The 18,971-nt window shown below is 57.4% G+C and overlaps 1 protein-coding gene across 1 annotated transcript in view; it reads right to left on the minus strand.

The window, feature by feature from the left end:
- The window catches only part of DSCAML1 (DS cell adhesion molecule like 1), a 347,848-nt gene that overhangs the window by 69,444 nt on the left and 259,433 nt on the right, over positions 1-18,971 (minus strand). Inside the window, exons 9-11 of the mRNA XM_042958957.1 lie at positions 9,568-9,846; positions 9,045-9,164; positions 7,994-8,170 (exon numbers count right to left, since the gene is read on the minus strand). Of these exons, the coding sequence (XP_042814891.1) occupies positions 7,994-8,170; positions 9,045-9,164; positions 9,568-9,846 (576 nt within the window). The remainder of the gene's footprint in view (positions 1-7,993; positions 8,171-9,044; positions 9,165-9,567; positions 9,847-18,971) is intronic.

The raw sequence follows: 18,971 nt of genomic DNA on the forward strand, positions 1-18,971 counted from the left end.
CTTGGCTCTCCCGGCGCCTTGGTCCAACCCATCATCAACGCCTGGTGCTTGTTCCTTTGTAATGACTGTTAGATCCCCTGCTCAAGATCCTAGCATCACTTCCAGCTGTCGGTGCCACTCTTTCCACGAGAGCTCTCTCCCCGATCCCAGGCTGCCACCCTGTCATTAGAGTTTCTCCTCGCGGCCTTCCACACGGCTTCCTACCCCAGGGCCATTGCTCGTGCTATTCCTTCCACCACCTCTTCTTTAAGGCTCAAGTCCCACTCCTCTAGAAAGCTCTGTCTGACCATGCCTGTCCACGGTGGGGTTTTCCTTCCGGACCTAACATTGCACCGGTTGCCCCAGACCCCTTGCACGTGATCTTGCCTTGTTTCCAGCTCCCTCACTAGTCTGTCAGTTCCTTGGGGGGCAGGAGTGGTGATTTATCAGGAAATGCATGTTTCCTGCTTGACTGACCCAACGATTTACTCTGTTCCTACCATGCGGAGAGGCTTCGATCATAACGGGGAGAGCAGATCTGGGCTCCTCACTTACGGTGGGGTTTGGAGGCGCTGCTTCAGCTCTTTGCCGGCCTGCTTCTTGTCCAGTAAACTGAGCCACCCAGTGATAACCCCAGCTCCCTTGTGTCTCCAAGTGTTTACTGTACCTTGATTAGCACGCAGGACACACATAATCCTTTGTTAATCAGATCTGCTGGAGCTGAACGTAAGGAAGGCCTTGAATGACACCTCAGAGCCCAGACCCATCCGGATGCTCTCCTGTGGTCACGGTCACAGGGACTGCCTGCCCCCACTGCCTAAAGCCTCTAACAAGGGCGCAGGGGCCCCAAAGAGCCTGGGGACAAGACGGCCCCAGTCCAAGCACTTTCACATCGGGAGCGGAGGTTGTACATGGGCAAGGTCACTCCCTCCTCCTATCCCTTCAGTAAGACACTCCTCCACTTGTCAGGGGGCCCGGCTTGTCATGGTGATGAGGGGAGGAGAGGTCAGGGAAGGGGGCTGTCCCACGTGGAGACTGTCATTCTACCCTGACACCTGTGCAGAGGACCCTTCGGGGGCTAGGTTTGGCATGTGACGTGACTTGCTCCAATGACACAGCTGGCCTCTTGAGGTCAGTAAGATCTCCCACGTTTCTTTGGTTCAGACTTGTCTTTTTCTGTAAACCCTGAACGTGGCCCATTTGTTGAGCTCTGTTAATGCCTTAGGGGCTGAGGGAAGGGGAGAGAAGGATTGTGATTTCTCTTAACAGAGGAGCAAACAGAGTCCAGGGAGATGAAGTGACTGGCCCTAGGTCACCCAGGGTGTAATGGGGGACACTGGGATAAGAGATCAGGACTCCCATGTCCCTGCTCAGGGCCTTCCTGTCCCCTGAGCCATGCACTCATTTCGGCGTCCCTGGGTCCTGCACAGGGTGGGGAGAGCCTGGGCGGGCCCCTGGCTGCGTACCCCTGGGGAGGGTCTAGGGGCGGGGATTGCAGGACGGAGCCTGGCCTGGTGACAGGACCTGTCCAACCTCTCCGCTCACCCCTGTTTGAGGAAGCAGGAGACAAAGTGCCACTCCTCACTCTATGAAGTCGAAGATCAATAAGGCCAAAGAGCCCGCTGGATAATTATTGCCATGGAAATCACGGCAATGGCTCATTCCCTCCTCCCCTCCCATCTCTCCCTCCTTTACCAGAGGCTGGGAGGCCAGGCCCCAGGCTTGCAGAGACCCTAGGCTTGGCACACACCAGGGTGGTGCTCCCTCGGCTGCCTCGAGGCTGGGCAGGTGAGGCTGACTGGTGACCAGCACTGGGGTGGGCAGGGTAGGTAATGTGCCCAAACTCCCCGGCCGTGGCAGGGCCGGCGTCGGACCCAGGCCGGTGTGACTCAGCAGCCAAGCACTGTCCTTCTCTGCCACCTGCCACTCTGCTTTCCTGCCTCGTCCCCTGACTGCCGAACTGGTAGAGAGGCTATCCTACCCACCCTTCGGCCAATCAGGGAGGCTCATCAGGGCAGAGGGAAGCACCAAGGGGGTGACCTGTGACCCTGCGTGATGGGACCAGACCTCTGGGCTGGGGTCAGTTGGCCTGTTGTCCCCAGCAGGGCAGGCCAGAGTGGGCAGAGGCCTCTGCTGAGCTAGATGCCAGAGGCAGGCATTCCCACAGAGGGCCCGGCCTGCAAGGGACTCCAGTCTGGTGAGGACACAGGCCCTCCCGCCAGGGAGCACAGAGGAAAACCTTGGGCCAGGTACTTGGCCTCCTCATGCCTGTTTCTTCTTGTGTGCAGAGAGGGCCCTTCTGAGTATGTGTGCGGACATCCCAATCCACACATCCCAGGGCCTTCTGCGTGCCCTGCAAACAGCCGTCCCTTAGGCCTCAGGGTCATGCTGCTGGCAGGGAGTCAGGTCCCTGGGAGGACAGACTGAGGAAGACACTGTGGAAGATCCTAGAAGTCAGCTCGGGGCATTCCCTGGAATGTGGTCCAGAAAGGGAGTTGTGGGCTCTGGGGAGTCATTTCCTTTGGCCATAGACTCCTTGCCCTGTGGGAGGGGCAGGGGCTCTGAGGGCAGAGGAGGCCTTCTAGAGCCGGAGCCCCAGTCACCGGGTCTGTGGGAGGTGCTGCTTCTGCCCGACAAGAAAGTCTTTCCTTTGGGCAAATTTGAAATTAGGATCATCTCGGGTCATTGGATACACCAGACTTTGCATCCCGCCCTCTGTACTGCACCAACGGTCAACCGCTACCCGGGCCTGGGACCCCCCTTCCCCGGGTGGGCTCCCTCCACTCCTCCAGTCCCCACTTGGGCTCCATTCTCCGTTCTCCTGCCTTCCAGTGACTCTGCGGCCGGGTGCGTGCCTGTGGAGGGCTCTTGGATCTGGCTTTAATTGGTCTGACATTTTGCTAAACAAACAAATCAAAACTCAGACCAAACAGAGAGCCCTTATGGGTTTAATTGGCCATGGGTTCTGCCTTGGCCCAATCACTGGAGCCTTTACAAAGTGGAGGGGAGTCTGGGGGATATAACGGAACCTGTCTAATCAGGGAACCTGCTGCCTAAGAGGGCTTCTGAGTCCAGGGAGGCACTGCCGTGTGGTGGCACAACATCAAAACACAAGCAGCCCCTTGCACTCCAGACTAAGCAGCCTGGCTTTGTACCTGCCTCTCCATAAAGCATTCCCTTTGAAGATGGTTTATTTTTTTTTTCCTGTGTGCCCGCTGGAGCAGGGACTGCCTCCTCCTCCTCCTCCTTTTGGTCATTATCTCTCTCTCTCTTTTGCATTTTAAAAAGGAGATAAAAGGTAGCTGGGTGTGGTATTTTCTTCTGTTAACTGCATTTATTCAACCAAGTTCTGGGAGGAGGTCTGGTGTCCCGAAAGGACCATGTGCACACTGCTAGAGTCATGGATCGTCTGAGCTGGAGAGGACGTTGGGATCGGTTAGCGACTAGCTGCTAGTGTGGGCCTCTTCTTGTACAGACGAGAAAACCGAGGCTCAGAGGCAGTAAGGGATGGCTCTTGGAGACGTGGCTGGTGGGTCACGGGGCCAGGACCAGCATCCGGTCTTCCGGCTGCAGATCTTTGCTCTTCCTACCAAACCGTGAGTCCACAGAGGCAAGCTCTGGTCTCAGCTGGGACTGTATGTGCCAGTGACCTCGATCCAGTGCCCTACCTTCTTTAGGAAGGAGCTTTTGCCTGCTGACCTCACAGGCAAGGCAGGGGAAGAACTTTGTAAACTATTAAGTGCTGGCCTTGTGAAAGTGTCAAGACTGGCCTGGACGCTCAGGCAATCACGGGCTTAGCTCACACCAGCACTCTGGGGACGAGGAGGGCCCGGTTGGTTGCCAACAGGGATGTCCGGGGGTTGGAAAACCACCTGCCCACTCTAACATGCCCTTAGCAACCCAGGGCCCTGAGGATAGGCTCTGCATGGCAATCCTATAAGCATCAGCTCTGGAATGCCAACTCCCATCAAAAGTCCATGCTACTGGGGCGCCTGGGTGGCTCAGTCGGTGGAGCGTCCGACTTGGGCTCAGGTCATGATCTCGCGGTCCGAGAGTTCGAGCCCCGCGTCGGGCTCTGTGCTGACAGCTCAGAGCCCGGAGCCTGTTTCGGATCCTGTGTCCCCCTCTCTCTCCGCCCCACCCCTGCTTGTGCTCTGTCTCTCTCTGTCTTTCAAAAGTGAATCAACATAAAAAAAAAATTAAAAAAAAAAAGTCCATGCTACTTAGAAAGAAAATACCTAGCTTCCAAAGACCACAAGCACCTGGCATTTCATTTTCCCTGTCCTTCCTCCTTCCAGTGTGTGGCAGGCACCTAAGTTCCAGCTCAGCAGACGACACTCGTGGCCTTCGTGGCCTCCATGCCCCGCGCTATGCCTTTTCCTCTGGCACGGGATACCTCCGCCGCTGTCCGTTCCTGCCAGAATCCTTGTGTTCTTCCAGCCCCGCTTAGAGACTACTGCTTTTGTGGAGCTTTTCTTGACACTCCCTCGTTCACCCCAAAGTTAAAATTGATTTCTCCATCCCCGATTCTCTTTGTATCACTTTGCAGCCTTTGGAGGCATTTATTTTGTGCACTATAGTCATTTGGGGTATAGGTCTACCTCCTCCTCAAGATTCTAAATTCCCTGAAAGCAGCAACGGTGTCTTACTCATCGCTAGATTTTCAGCACCTAAAACTAATGATTACTAACGATTATCGCATGCATATTTTGTGCCACGAACTGTATCGATTGCTGTGAGCGCACGTCTCGTGTGAACCTTCCTGATGAATAAAAAGTATTGTAACCTCAAACTTAGGAGGAAATTGGGGCTTGCAGGGATCACCGTCCAAGACTTCATAGCTCTCGGGGGGGCAGACCTGAGATTCGAACCCTGATCTGCCTGGTTCTAAAGTCTATGCTCGTGGTCACAGAGTTTTATTGATGTATTTAGTGAGTGCTCAGTGGAGATCTACTGAGTTATCATTGGAAACTGTAGGGGTCCACGGTGTAGACACTTCCCAACAGAAACCAGCCACAAATGATGCTTTTTATAACGTATGTCCCTTTGATGTGTTTACTTTCTTTCTTTTCGTCTAAAGTGGGGATTAAGGTCAATAAAAAAGCGCGTGGTCTGATAAGGTGGAGCCATATTGGGTCAACATTTTCTCGAGTGTGTTACAGGCACTGAGGCTGGCCTGGAAATGGGCTTTGAGGGAGGCCTGGAAATGGCAGGTCTCTGTGGCCAGCTCTGCAAGTGGGTGGGGGGAGCACTGGTGGTGCTGTGTCCGAGATGGATCCGGGACGGCTGGGAATGGCTTGCCCTCCAGCAGTCTCATTGATGACCCATGCGCCCGGCTCTTTTAGCTTCCAGGGCCCTTCCGGGGCCCTTTTAGCTGAAGTCAGAGCGGGGAGATGGGAGAAGGCCCAGGGAGAACGGAGGAGGAAAGGACAGCAGCACGGGGGGACGTGCGAGGGGAGTAGCTGGGGGTCGGAACAGTACGGCTGTGTGCACGCAGCAGGGTTTAGCTCCGAGACAGTCCCCGAAGAAAACTGGGAACACCCGTGCCCCACCCCAGCGTGCACCCCCGTTCCTCAACATTGTCACTCTGTCACGGGTAATCTTCTGAGCTGAGTAGTGTGTATGTAGCATGATTCGGGCTGCTGCAGAAGGGTAGACAGACCCTCCAGCCCCAGACAGAGGCCCTGCCGCGCTCAGTCCGCCCATACCCACTGCCCTCGGGCCTCAGTGGCCCCTGGCCCTGCGCCTCCTGTCTTGCTGGCATTCGGGGCAGCACAGGGGCCCCCGGCATGGTTGGGGCAGGTCACTGGGGAGCATGGGATACAAGGGGGCGTCTGCGACACAGAAAGCGTGTCAGGAAAAGGCCATCTGAGGAGCACGCGAGCGTGAGGGGGGTGAGACGGCACAGCTGGAAGGCAGCCTGGCGGCTGAGGGCGGTGGCGGAGCAGAGGCTGTGTGAGGAGGTGCTGACAGACACCGACTCACAGGCGGTGGGGAGGGAGGTGCGGCGAGCGGGAAAATGTGACCCGAGGTGTTGGTGAGACAGCAGATGTGAGAAAGGCATGTGCGTGTGCCTCGCTGTGGAAGGAAGCAAAGGGAAGCGACAAGGCGGCTGAGATTAGGGAGCAGGTCCGTGTGTGTGTGTGTGTGTGTGTGTGTGTGTGTGTGTGTGATTTTGTGTTGCACATGCTCGCAAGGCTGGATTTACAAAATGTGCTTCCTCTGAGTATTTCTGGGTGTCACATAGCTGCTTCCTGGGTTGTGCAGTGCGGACAGCACAGAAAAAATGCAGGCCCTGGGAGGTGAGGTGAGTTGCTCAGGGTCCCCCCCCCCAGGACACCAGGGACGGCCTGACGTGAACTGAGTCTCCTCACACAGCCCGCCTCCTGACTGCCGCATCACCCATCACCCAGGTCCCTCTTGTCCCACCAACCGTGAGCCACAAAGCCACAGCCAGGCTCGTCTGGTAGGATGCCCTAGTTTAGAGAAAACAAGAGCAAAAAAGGAGGGGGGGGGAAGCCTAAGGGTCTGGGCTCCCTCCTCTCTGCCTCTGACAGTGGCCAGATAAGGATCAAATACCAGGGATGGTTCCAGAAGGAGCCTGCTATTCCTCTCACCTCACGCAGGCAGAATTAGCGACGTCCGCCCCGGCTGAGGGATGTAGATTGATTGCCTGGTGTTATTAAGGACAAAGTGCTTTTTGATAGTGTGAGGAAGCAGCTCCCCAGGGCGGGGATTCCGGCGCTCGGAGCTCCCTGAGCATCGATCGCTGGGGCTCCCCTGTCTTGTGCTGAGCTGAACACCGGCGCCGGCAGGCGATAAAGAAGCTATGATCCTCAGCCGAGGGACCCCACACCGGGCAGTCGTTCCCACACCTACCCTGCAGGGACTGTTAGTACGAGTAACAAAACTGCTAAGTTTTCCGCAGCGTGCCGGGGGCCAGCGACCGTACTGGCTGCTTGACATATGTTATCGGACTCACGCTCGACACGGAACGTAACAGGCAAAGGTACTACCACGGTTTTCATCTTCTCTGTCGGGAAAATGAGGCACGGCGAGGCCAGGCAAGCTCGTCAAGGTCACAATACGTACAACGTGGCGCCCAGACTCACGCTTGGCTTCGGTCTGGTGTTACAACACAGGCTCCCACCGCTGTCCCTCGCGGCCCACGGTCCGTGGCCTGACCCAGAGCCAGATGGACACCGTTCCCCTGACGCGATACCTGGGGGCCCATGATACAGTCCCCTACGACTGTCAAGGGATAGGCTCATCTGGTAGGAATATTCGGCTATGATCCTCAGGAATATTCCGGAATATTCTGGAATATTCTGGAATATTCTGGGCTTCCGAGGCCCACGAGGCCAGCTCTAGGTCCGGGGATTTGGAAACCATAGAGCATCTAGTGATGCGTCTTGTTGCTCTTTTGGCTTCCCCCAACTATCTTCCCCTTTCTGTGATCAGTTCCCATGTTACTCAGACAGTGTGGTCGGGTGGGTGGGCTGGAAATAAACCTCGGGCCCAGGGAAGAAGCTGGAGCCTAGACAGGTGAGGTGACCTGGCCAAGGTCCCAAGGCTCATCCCGTAGGACTCGGAGCCCAAGGTTTTCCGCCCACAGGCCTTTCCCCCACACTGCGTATGAGGTATCCTCCTTTCTAGGCCACAGACACGTTACACACAGCAGGTATGTATTGGGCGGCAGAAGTTAAGTGTTTGATAGGGTCGTGCAGTTGGAACTGCCAACCTGTGGAGCAAAGTGCACAGCATGGGACCCCGTACTCGGGTTCAGCAAACCAGGAGCTTATCACGACGGCAGTGGAGTGAGCTGGGGCTGCTCAGGGAGAGGACCTTGTTTTAGATGAGCGGGGGTCCCGAGTGCACCTCCGACCGGGAGCCCTCCCTGCCTCCCGCCCACATCTGGAACAGCGGCAGCCGGGCCGGGAGGCTGGGTGGGTGCGGAGACGGGCCCCGGCCTGTGGTCAGGGGGCTGGGAGGGCCGCGTGCGGGCAGGACTCACTCTTGACGGTGAGGAACATCGATTTGCTGATGTCGGTGCCCACGCCGTTGCTGGCCTGGCAGAGGTAGTAGCCCATGTCCTCTTCCAGGACGTGGCGGATCAGCAGCGAGCTGTTGGCCAGGATCTGGGTGCGGCCAGTGAGGGGCACCGGGTGGTACTGCTGCGGGCTCCCGCTCCCTGGAAGGAGGCGGCCATTAGGGGGCTGGTTCCCCGGGCGAGCGGGCAAATGATCTGGGCCGGGAAAGGCTGCCCCAAGGGATGCCCTCATGGCCTTCTCTTGCTGCTCTAGGCCTATTTTGTGGCATCCCGAAGGACTCCTCGGGGCGACAGGAAGAGCCTCACAGAGGCCGGGCCCTGCCCCGGCTCTCAGGTAAGGAGGTGGAGTTGGGGGCCTCAGCTCAATGCCCACCTGGGCACTGAGCTTCGGGGCTGCGCTTGGAGAGGAAGAGTTGTCTTCAGGCCGCTTGGCCACAGGCAAAGGGAAGATGGAACCCTCCAGTGGCAGTCGCCTGGTCTTGGTTAGAGGCCAGCCGTCCTCCAAGGGGGGCTTTGCGGTACCTCCTCCCCATTCCCCCAGTATCAGTGATGGGCATGGTCTACAACAAGAGGCTGGCATGGCACCTAGATACCAGATGTACCCCTAGGATGAGGAAGGGCTCCAAGAAGGACCATAATCCCAGCATAAGTTGACTGGTGACAAGCGGGAGTCAAGGAGGTTCCGGGTCCCCGGGGCAGGGTGGGGAGGGCTGGGGAAAGCAGGCAGACGCGGAGTTCTAGGGCTGGATGGGGGGAGGGGAGAGATCAATCGGAGGGGACAAGAGGAAATTTGGAGTCGGCACGACCGTGGTTCCTGGTCTGCAGAGCCCTAGGGGTGGCTGAGGATGATCTCCAGAGCAAGTATAGCCTGGCGTCCCATTAAAGCTCAGAACCCGGCTCCCACCACCCCTCTGCACCCCCGCCAAGGCTGGGAGTTGTGTGCAGGAAACAGGCCCAAGTCCCTTCTCCCCATTCCCTGACCGTGCTCGGAGACGCTGGCTGGCCAGGGGCTCACCCTTGGCATGCTTCCACATGACCTTGGGCGGGGGGTAGCCATCCACTGAGCAGTTGAGCACACCAGCTTTGCCATAGATGCCGTCCTGGTTGTTCGGCTGCACCACAAATCGAGGGGGCACTGCGGAAAGAGGGAAGGCGGGGAGAAACAGATCATCTGTCTCTAACGGGTCTTCTAGAGCTTTGGGTACCTTCCATTCTGTGCCAGCCCCGTCTGGACCGTCATCAAGCCGGCAGCAGGCGGCTCTGAAACCCAAGATGCTGAGGGCTTTTGCTGAGCACCGGGAGTCCTGAGTCCCCGGCTCTGACTCTGTCAATGACTAGCTGAACAAGGGTCTTCTCCTCCCCCAAGGGTCTTCCGGGTCCTGGCCCGGAAAGTAAGAGACTTGGATTTCTTGATCTCTAAGGCTTCCCAATGGAGCCAACGTTCCCTCAGCCCGTGATTCAGGGCTCGAATCTAGAGAGACTGTCAGCAGCGGACCGAGCTGGACCCTCCCTCCCTCACCACCGGCCTCTCTGCTCACCACGCACGATGAGCTGGCGCTCCCGGCTCACGGTGGCCGCCGCATTGCTGGCGATGCACGTGTAGTTGCCGTTGTGCTTGAGGGAGACGCTGGAGATCTGCAGGGAGCTCATGAATTCCTTGCTCTCGATGGTCACGCCCGAGCCTGAGATGATCACCTGTCCGTCCTTCCTCCAGGTGATACGGATGGGCATGTCCCCCGAGGACACCACACAGGGGATGTAGAGCAGCTGGCCGATGGAGGCAGGTGGGAACTCAAAGGGCTGGATCAGAGGGGGCACTGGGAAGGCAAGGGGGAGTGCTGCTGTCAGCCCCCAGCCCCTCTCGCCCCAGCCTGGCCAGCAGCACGGGTTCCCTGCCCCACCCCGACTCCTCCTGACCCCGGGGCTGGGAACAGAGTTCCCGGGGGCACCAGGGCCTTGTTCTATACACTCAGGATCCCTTGGGGTGCCACTGTCCCTTGGTGCCCATCTCCTCGCCCACCCAGGCCTGGACCCACTGTCTCTGTGTAGGGCACTGGCTGGCCGGCATTAATCCTGATCCTCAGATTTTCCCCGGAATTTGGTGATGATTCACGTGCCTCTTGATTCCCATCTGCCTGTGGACACAGCTTGGCTTTCACCCTGACGGCCCTGCTGCTCCTCGATGGCCCTGTGTCACTTTCTCATCCCAAAGATGCATCGGCTCTCTGGGGGCCTGGGATCGACAGGGATGCCGTGCCCCGAATGTTGGGGGTGGAGGAAGGGTGGCTCTGAGACTGTCCCCTTTGCACGCCCCACAGCTGTGCATCTAAACCCAGGGTGCTGCCTGCTGGCCTCCTCCTGCCGAGGTGCCGTCACCCGCCCCTGCCCTGTCCGCTGTCATCAAGTGTTAGCACAGGTGAGGGGAAGCCCTCGTCACTGGTTGCTGTGTCTGCCTTACGCTCACCCTCTCACCACCAATAACGTGGTGTGGGCTTAACTGTCTCCAGTTTACAGATGAGAAAACTGAGGCTCGGAATGGAGAAGTAATTTGCCCTGGTCATCCAGCTCCTAAGAGGTGACAGTGGGATTTGGGACCTGGTCTGCCTGCTCTCAGAGTCCAAGCCCTCTCCCTTATGCTGCCTGGGTGCCTCTCTGAGAGAGCCCCAGACAAGCCCAGCCCAGTGACCCTTTTGTCTCATCCGTGAGCTCCCTTTGGGTGGCAGGGAGGAGCAGAGAGAGAGTCCTGTCATTTGTGAGGCAAGCAGTTTGCTGTTTGTCCCGCTAAGTGGCATCCACACAGCCTCCCTCTCCCCCCACCCCATCCCCCGAGATCCAGCCCGCCCCACCGCCCACATCTTGGCCCCTGTGGGGCCTGTCTGGAGCCTGAGCTGCCGTGAGAGGGATCCTCCTTTCTCAGCTCTGGCTAGAGCACCAGCCATTATCTTTATGATAACTCAATTAGGCCACAGTGACTTCCCCAGCAAGTGGGGGGAGAAGGGAGAGAAGGAGACAGACAATTAGCTTAACAAGGATGAGCACCCAGTAGATGAGATCTCCTTTCTGCAGTCAAATAATTAAATTACAAGGCTGTCCACAGTCCTCTGGCCTTCTCCCAGGCACCAGCCCCACCCCCTAGGGAAGCCTGCCACTTTCCACGCTAGGCCCACTCACAGTGGCCATCAGCAAGGGCGAGCCCTGGGGGGAAAGGAGGGGTAGCATCCTATGCATGCCGGAGGCCCTCCCTGCACCCTAAACATTCTCAGGGCTCGGCAGAGAGCTGCTGTAGCAGAGAGGCCTGGTGTGGGCATAGAATAACCTTTGGCAGCCCTTTGGATCCCTCGGAAAGTTCTTGATCGAGAGCCTAGGTCCAGAGGAAGCGATATTTAGGAGGGATATTGCCCCCATGACCTCTGGGAATAGAGCCATACCCTTCAGTCGGGTATGAACCTTCCCAATGTCATCTCCCACCTCACCCTTCATGCGGCCACAGGGGCTCCATCAATGCACCACAAACACCCACCACTCCCACCCTTAGCTCGTGCCTGGGTGAACACCGCTGGGCATTTGTCCTTATTTCCCACCGTGTGCTCCACCAAGGGGCCACATCCAGGCCCAAAGTCCAGCCAGGTTTTCTGGGGCTTTGGTCATTGTCTGGATCTCCCCATCCCCATCTCCCCTGGGTTGGGGCCTTGCCCCAGTATTCTGGATAGTTTGCTGGGCCTTGGGTATCTCCACATAGATTTCTCTAGAACCCTGACTCTGGTAACAGCCCAATGCCCATTGCTGAGATTTCCCAGAGGTCTCTCTGTTGAGCTCCGCTGATCTCCCGCCCTACCCCCTGGCTTGTTTGGGTGCCGAGATCAGACCGAGGCTTCTGGCCTCATTGGACTTTTTGATGACATCGTGGCAGAGACCCTGATATGCCTCCAATCTATTTCCTTAGGCCAAATAGAACCGGTCCTGGTCCAGTTCTCCTTCCCACAGAGGCCCAAAGCCAGAGCCCGCAGCACCCGGTGTGCACCTTCACCATGAGAGCTGTCACATGGCGGTGAGGTGGTGGTTTGCACTGCCACCTTCCCTGGGGGGCTGGAGCTCCTTTAGGGCAGTAACTAGGACTGATTTTCGTGGCAAAATGCATGGTGGGGGGGGGGGGGCGCGGTAAGAACGAATGTATATTCGGATATTATTTCCTGGGTTGATTTTAGAAGTTGAACTGCCAGGTGGGCAAGGGGTGGGGAGAACACAGGAGAGGGGTCCATCCAGAAAAAGACAGGGGTTCTATGCCATTCCTCAAGATACTGCACTTATGCTATGGGGTTTTGGAACCACGAGCTTGTCCCTTGGTCCTTCCTGGGGGTCAGGCCCTTGCTATCATAGCCCCAGAACTGGCTCCTATGCACACTTGACCATGACCAAGGGGAGACAGGCTGCAGTGACGGGCTGCGGAGGAGGACGTGTGGACAAAGCAAGGTGCCGGGAGGTTCCGCCAAGGGAGGAGAGGGCCGAGGGTTGTCCAGTCTGAAGGACTGTGCCCTGGGGATGGGCGGTCAAGTGCTACCTTTCCACTGAGAACAGAGCAAGTAGAGAGCAAAAGATTGAAGTCAGGCAGGGAGGTTTAGCTCAAGGAAGGGGAAGACTCTCTCTCAGTAAGAAGGGATTTGGATAATGGAACAAGTTACTAAGGCAGGTTAATTCATTAATTAACTAATTCATCTAATATTTATGAAATGCCTACTCTGTGAAGGCATTATTATGCTCTGTGTGGGCTGGGGAAAGTAGAAACATGCTTCAAATACAGATAGACCCCCAGGAGCTCATCGTTTGCTAAGGAAGGCAGGATATTTCCCTCAGTGATTATTGGACAAGCCCCACTGGAATATACAGATGCTGAACTCTGAGCAGCGAGACATATCATCTGGCTGGGTGACCGCAGCCTCACGGAAGAGGTGGCATTTGGACGGAGAGTTAAAGGACCCGCCTGCTGTCAAAAGGACATGGGGTGAGAGAGAGGGGAAAGGCTGAGCCATGGGGCAGAGGCCACCCGGGGGCTGTCATTCCCTTCTGGCCTTCGGGAACAACGTGGATGGTTACTGAGAGGCCAGTGGAGGAGACAGTGGCCAATATCCATCGGGGGAGGGGGCGGTTAGACATTCACATGGACTGGCCAGAGATGTCCTGTGGGAGGCAGATGACCAGACAACACACCAGAGACTGGGGGCGGGCTCCTGGCCCCTCTCCACCCTTTGCCCCTGCTGCAGGCCAACAGGGCAGGTGCGACGGTGTGGTTGATACGTGTCCCCTTAGGAACCTTTCGGTGGAAGTGCTAGGGGCTAGAGCTGCTCACAGAATTTCTTGGCTCCAGGCGACTATTCCGATACCCCCATAACTGCAGGCGCAGCGGGAGGAAGAAGAAAGTCTAGGGATCCTGGCTCCTTCACGGACTCGCCGGCCACCAGGAGGGGCCCTGTGAGCGAGAGGCCCTGAGAAGTAGTGTGTGTGGGCCCTGTGATGGGTACGTGGGCAGCTGAGCTGACGTGGGGCTGCTTTCTGACCTGTGAGTCCGTAATGTCTCCCCCAGCGCTCAGAGGTGGGCATGAGCTAATCGAATGTGTGGGTGTCCGTTTCTGCCTCTGGGAAAGCAAGCCTCAGCGACGGCGGGGGTGGGGGGTGGGGTGGGTGCTGACCACCTCTGTGGCAGCAATGATCAGAGACCTCTTGAGTGCTGACTGCGTGAAGGCCCCCCTCCTGGCCCTGAGCCCCAGCATATCCCCAGCACCCAGCCGGAACGTAGGCGACACAGACACCATGTGTCCCACGGTCCTGTCTCGGGAAAGCCCTGCTCTGGCCACAGTCATCTTTGGTAAGAGGGCGACTCTGCTCTGAGAGAGGCGGGCCGGAGCAAGGTGCTACAGTGGCAAAGAGGCCAGAGGGCAGAGTGGCTGGGGAGGTACAGTGGTCATGGCAGGTCCAGGAGGTGTCCGGCCGCCATAAAGCCTTTATGGCCAGCTGCTTGGGAGTGTTGCACAGACACGGGTGTGCTGACCACCGGCCCAGACCGTAAACACTCTATGGTGTCTCTCATCATCCATCTTTTTTTTTAACGTTTATTCATTTTTGAGACAGAGACAGAGCATGAACGGGGAGGGTCAGAGAGAGGGAGACACAGAATCGGAAGCGGGCTCCAGGCTCTGAGCTGTCAGCACAGACTCCGACGCGGGCTCGAACTCACGGACCGGGAGATCATGACCTGAGCCGAAGTCGGCCGCCCAACCGACTGAGCCACCCAGGCGCCCCTCTCATCATCCATCTTTGAGACTGATCCTTCTTATTTACTGCACCTGTTCAGCAGAGAGCAGAAACTGGGGAAAGTTGGAGTGGGTGCCTTTGTGGCCCGGAGGGGCCAGACTCTGCTTTCCGTTAAGTGACCGGAGGCCAGTCACTTCCCCACCACCACCCTGCCTCTGCCCCTGGGCCTCAGTTTCTTCATGGGAAAAGTGGAGGAGTTGGGCCAAGTAATCTCTAAAGCCTCTATATTTTAGGAATAATAATAACTTCGCTTCCGTGTTTTTTGCCCCACAACCCTCTCTTCTCAGGAAGGCCTCCCCTGACCACCCTATTTAAAATCGCAAACCACTCCCCCTCCCTTTGGCACTCTCATCCGTGCTCCCTATTCGACACGGGGCATCTTTTACACACGTTATGCATTTTCCATTTGCCCGCCAGAATGGAAGCTCCCTGAGGGCAGGGATTTTTGTCTGTCTTGAGTATAGCTGTGTTCCTAGGATAGTGCCCAGAATCTAGAGGCAGCACAATAAATGTCACTGAATCAGTAGATGCTGTTTCCACGTCACCATCATCACCCTGACCACTGTCATCATCTTGAGCTCTGTCCAGTGGAGGACGCTTGCTCCTATGTGCCAGGGCCCCTCTGCTGAGGAATAGGGCCACTGGCAGCGGCTTTCTTGATGCCCCCTTCTCCCAAGTGCCACTGGGCTATCTGCCCCTGTGGAACCTGTTCTGTCCCCTTCCTGTGGATGCTGGTGGGTTCCTTCCAAACCTCCACTTCTGCTGATAGCAGGCAAGTGGCTAGGTGACTGGCTCTTAAGCCCCACCCTATGATCACAGAAACCCCCAACCCATTCACAAAGGTAGAAGGGGCCCTCTTCCAAAGGTTCCAAACACGTGGCAGGCACTGGTTAGAGCAGCGGGGGGCAGGGGCATTGGGGAATGAGAGTATGTGGGTGTCCTTTCCTGTTAGCTCTCCACGGGGACCTGGTACTATCTTCTGGTCCCGGCCTTGCTTAGCATGGGCAGAAAGCCCCTTATGCCCTTGTTTTCGTTCCAAAGGCCCTTAGAGGCTCAGATTTGGGGATGGAGATGTTCTCTCACTGAGCCAGAGCCAAGGAGCCCCAGTTGCAGCCTGCCTTCTTAGTTAATTAAACATTCAGCCCGCGTGCCCAGAGATGCTTTTATGCTACATTATTTTTCAGCTACAGGGGGCCCTAAAGACATCAAATCTAGGTTGGATCTATGTGCCCTCCTCTTAGCATCCTGCCAAGGATGTCTCTGGATGCCCAGAGACAAGCACTTGCCTTCCCTGCAGCCCTGCTCTCCCCCCGCCAGTCAGTGTCACAGGCACCAAATCCTCACTCTCTCCCCTCGGCCCTCCCACCTCGCTGGGCCACGGTAGGCGGACTCGGGCAATATTTCATCTGGTTCCACTTACAGCCACCTTTTGTGGCTCAGGAATGATGCCTGACGGGAGGGTAGGGGCAGAGCAAACATTTGTGCACGTGTGGCTGCCAGCGTGCGTGCGTGCGTGTGTATGCGCCTGCAAGGGTGGACAGGTTAACGTATATTAACCTATGTGTGTGCACATTTGTTGCACGGACACGCGTATAGTATGTGCTAATAAGCACATGCGTGCACACGCGTGCACAAAGATCTCTGCACATGTGTGTGCACGCGTGTCTGGTGTGTTATGCTCTCAGCCCAGCGTTTGAAAAATTCATCAGAATACAAGCAGTCCCAGAAGGAATGGAGTCAGCGGTTGCTTTTCCAGCTCATGGAGCAGCGTGGGTTTTTGCCCCTTCCCGCCTGCAAGCCCATGACCCCACAGGGAGGCGGGGGGGGGGGGGGGGGGGGGGGCGGGAGCGACTTCCGCTCGATCCCATGCATCCGGTGCCCTGTCCCACCTCCGCCTTGCCCTCGTCTACACTCTGGGTCTCTGCTCTGATCCTCTGAGCGGGATGCGTGTCCCAGCCAGGTCGCAGCAGTGGGCAGAGCCTGTCCCTCCTCACCCAGACTCACGTCGTGGCGGTTCGACACCCAGGGCCACCGCCTCCACCTTCCTCCTCGAGTAGCTCTTGGAACAGCACATCAGCTAATCAAGCCGTGTGCTCCTAATCAGCTCTGATGGGTTCTTCTGCAAAAGTGCATTCTAATGAGGTGGGGGGAGGGAGCCAGGGGGTGGGAGGGTGAAGGGCCGGAGCTTTCAGAGTGGCAGGGGCCTGGGGTCCCGGAGCCCCTCACACAAATGCTGCTTCTTGGTCTGGAGAGAAAACAAGGGACGACACACCCCTCCTAGGGCTGGATTTTCAGACTGTGAGGGCGGGGAAGAGGGAACGTGTGCACATGTGTCCCTACTCTGTACACACACATGCCCTGTTTGACGAATGCCAGGCTTTGTGCTGGGTGTGGGGGACACACGTGCCTGGTGCATGGGCTCTGCCCTCTAGTATCTCTCTCTCTCTCTCTCTCTCTCTCTCACACGTGCACACACACACACACACACACACACACACACACACTCACTTTCCTCTTGTCGCTCAGCACAATCACAACAGGCCCAGAGAGTCGCTGAGACGGAATGCATCAGATTCAATTCATTAGGACTGATCGCTCCCTGAATGGGGTTGAATAATTGATGAGCAGAAGCAGCTTTCAGGATGCTCGGCGTACTCCGAGGCTCGCTGGAGCCCTGTTATTTTTTTTTTTAAGCCAACAAACCCGGCCAAATGCTCACTGGTGCGGGCGGGCGAAGGGAGTGGAGCAAAGGTTAGATGTTTTAATATGTGATGTTTACAATGTAAACTCTCGGTCCACTGCGTGTAACGGAAATGGATACGGCCGCCCTGGATGCTGGGAGGGGGTAGGCAGGCTGTGCTGTATTCAGCGGCCACCAAGCTGGGGATGTGGCCTGGGGTGTGGGGGGGGAGGTGAGGCTCCCGCCAGCACAAGGTCCCAACCCGGGCAGAGGCATTAGGCTGAGGCGGGGCCGGGGTGCCCCTCAGTCTAGCTGGGGTGCAGCGGCAGGAGGCAGGGAGGCGGAAGGCCCACGCCGTCAAGGTCTCCTGTCACCTCCCCGGGCCTGAATTGGCCACAGCCCCATCGTTCCCGGGGCACAACGTGAGGCTTCCCGGCAAGCTACTCCAACCCAGGCTACTGTCTCCGTCGCAGTTGGGGAAATGCTCACCGTCTGGCACTGTGACAGGTGGTGGGTGCACAAGGATGTATGTGACACGGTCCCTGTGCATTGACGAGCATGAGCCCCGGTGACAAGGAGCAAGGGAGAGAGGTATTGACCACGCCTTTTGCTGCTAGTGTTCAGTTTTCTGGCTGTCCACCAGACATTTCCACCCGGATCTGCCATTACCACCAATTCTGGAAGGGGTCACAACTTAATGTGTCTGTCTCCCCAGATTCTTCTTTCGCCCAGACTTCCCTCTTCCTGTCGACAAATCCTTTATTCGAAATTGCTCCAGAAGTCTGGGACCCACTGCGGCCTTCCCCTGTGCCCGGGTCCCTCCTTAGGCCGGGACCCTCCTCCCCTGCCATTTCTTCCTGCCAGTGGGCCCCGGGAGCCACACCAGCTTTCCTCTCCTGGCTCATGTGTCCCATGGGATACAGAGGGGGCCTCCCCTCCCTGCTGCCCTGGGGTGACACAGATGCCCAGGTGACAGGGGCTCTCAGCACCCTCAGGGACCTCCTCTCTCTTTCAGACTTCCTCTCGGGGTCCCAGAAGTCCTCTTTCTTTATTCCTGCCTTAGACAAGTGGGCAGGGGTGGGGTTAAATGAAACAGAGCAAGGAGAGCATCCGGCCACAGTGATAGCTGTCTGATTACGACCAAGATTGCCGTCTGGGGCTGGAGACCCGGATGGTGGCCCAGGGACCATAGCGCTTCTCTCCTGCCTCCCACGTGGAGCCCCAGGCGACATCTCTGTGCTCCCAGAGCCTCAGGCTCTCCCAGTGCTCGAACTCACCTTGACCCTTAACCATTTCAGCCAATCACCAACTCTGTCCTCCCAGCCCAGCCGCCTGGCTTTTCCAGACCCCTCCACAGCCAGGCCTGGCGGGACGCACTTCCCTATCCTGTCCCCGAGCAACCAGGCCCCCCTGCTCCCACTCACTGCCCAGAAAGTCTCCAGGCCTGGGAGTTCCAAAGAACGTATCTGGGAGGGCGCTTCGTCCACACACCCACACGGCCCCAGAGCCAAGGGGACAGTTGTCAGTTACTCACACGTTCCTTCGTTTCCTTAGTTCGGTTCATCCGTTCACTTAATCCACAGGCGTTTACTGAACGGCCACCAGGGACCAGACACTGCGCTGAGTACCCTTGCATAAAACGTATCCCAACCGAGTGAGAAAGAAGGGCCTGGGCTGGAGGAGGTTTCCAAAGTCCCAGGCGGTGCTTTGTAGACCTCAAGCGGCGTTAGCAGGTGGAAGCTACTGGCCGGTCCCTTAAAAGCAGCCTGAGCTGGCCAAGCTGTGCCCCAGGAGGGAGTCAGGGCACCCACTATGTGTCCCCTCCACCAGCGTCCTGCCGCTTCTGCTCTCCTGGCTCCCGCCTCTCGCCCCCTCTTGTTGGACTGAGTTCTCGCTGGCTCCCTGCTGACGTCATGTGGCTCCCCATTGCCCACCATCTCTGCCCAGGGCCTCTCG

Source organism: Panthera tigris, chromosome D1, assembly GCF_018350195.1.
Source record: "Panthera tigris isolate Pti1 chromosome D1, P.tigris_Pti1_mat1.1, whole genome shotgun sequence".
NCBI classification, from domain to species: domain Eukaryota; kingdom Metazoa; phylum Chordata; class Mammalia; order Carnivora; family Felidae; genus Panthera; species Panthera tigris.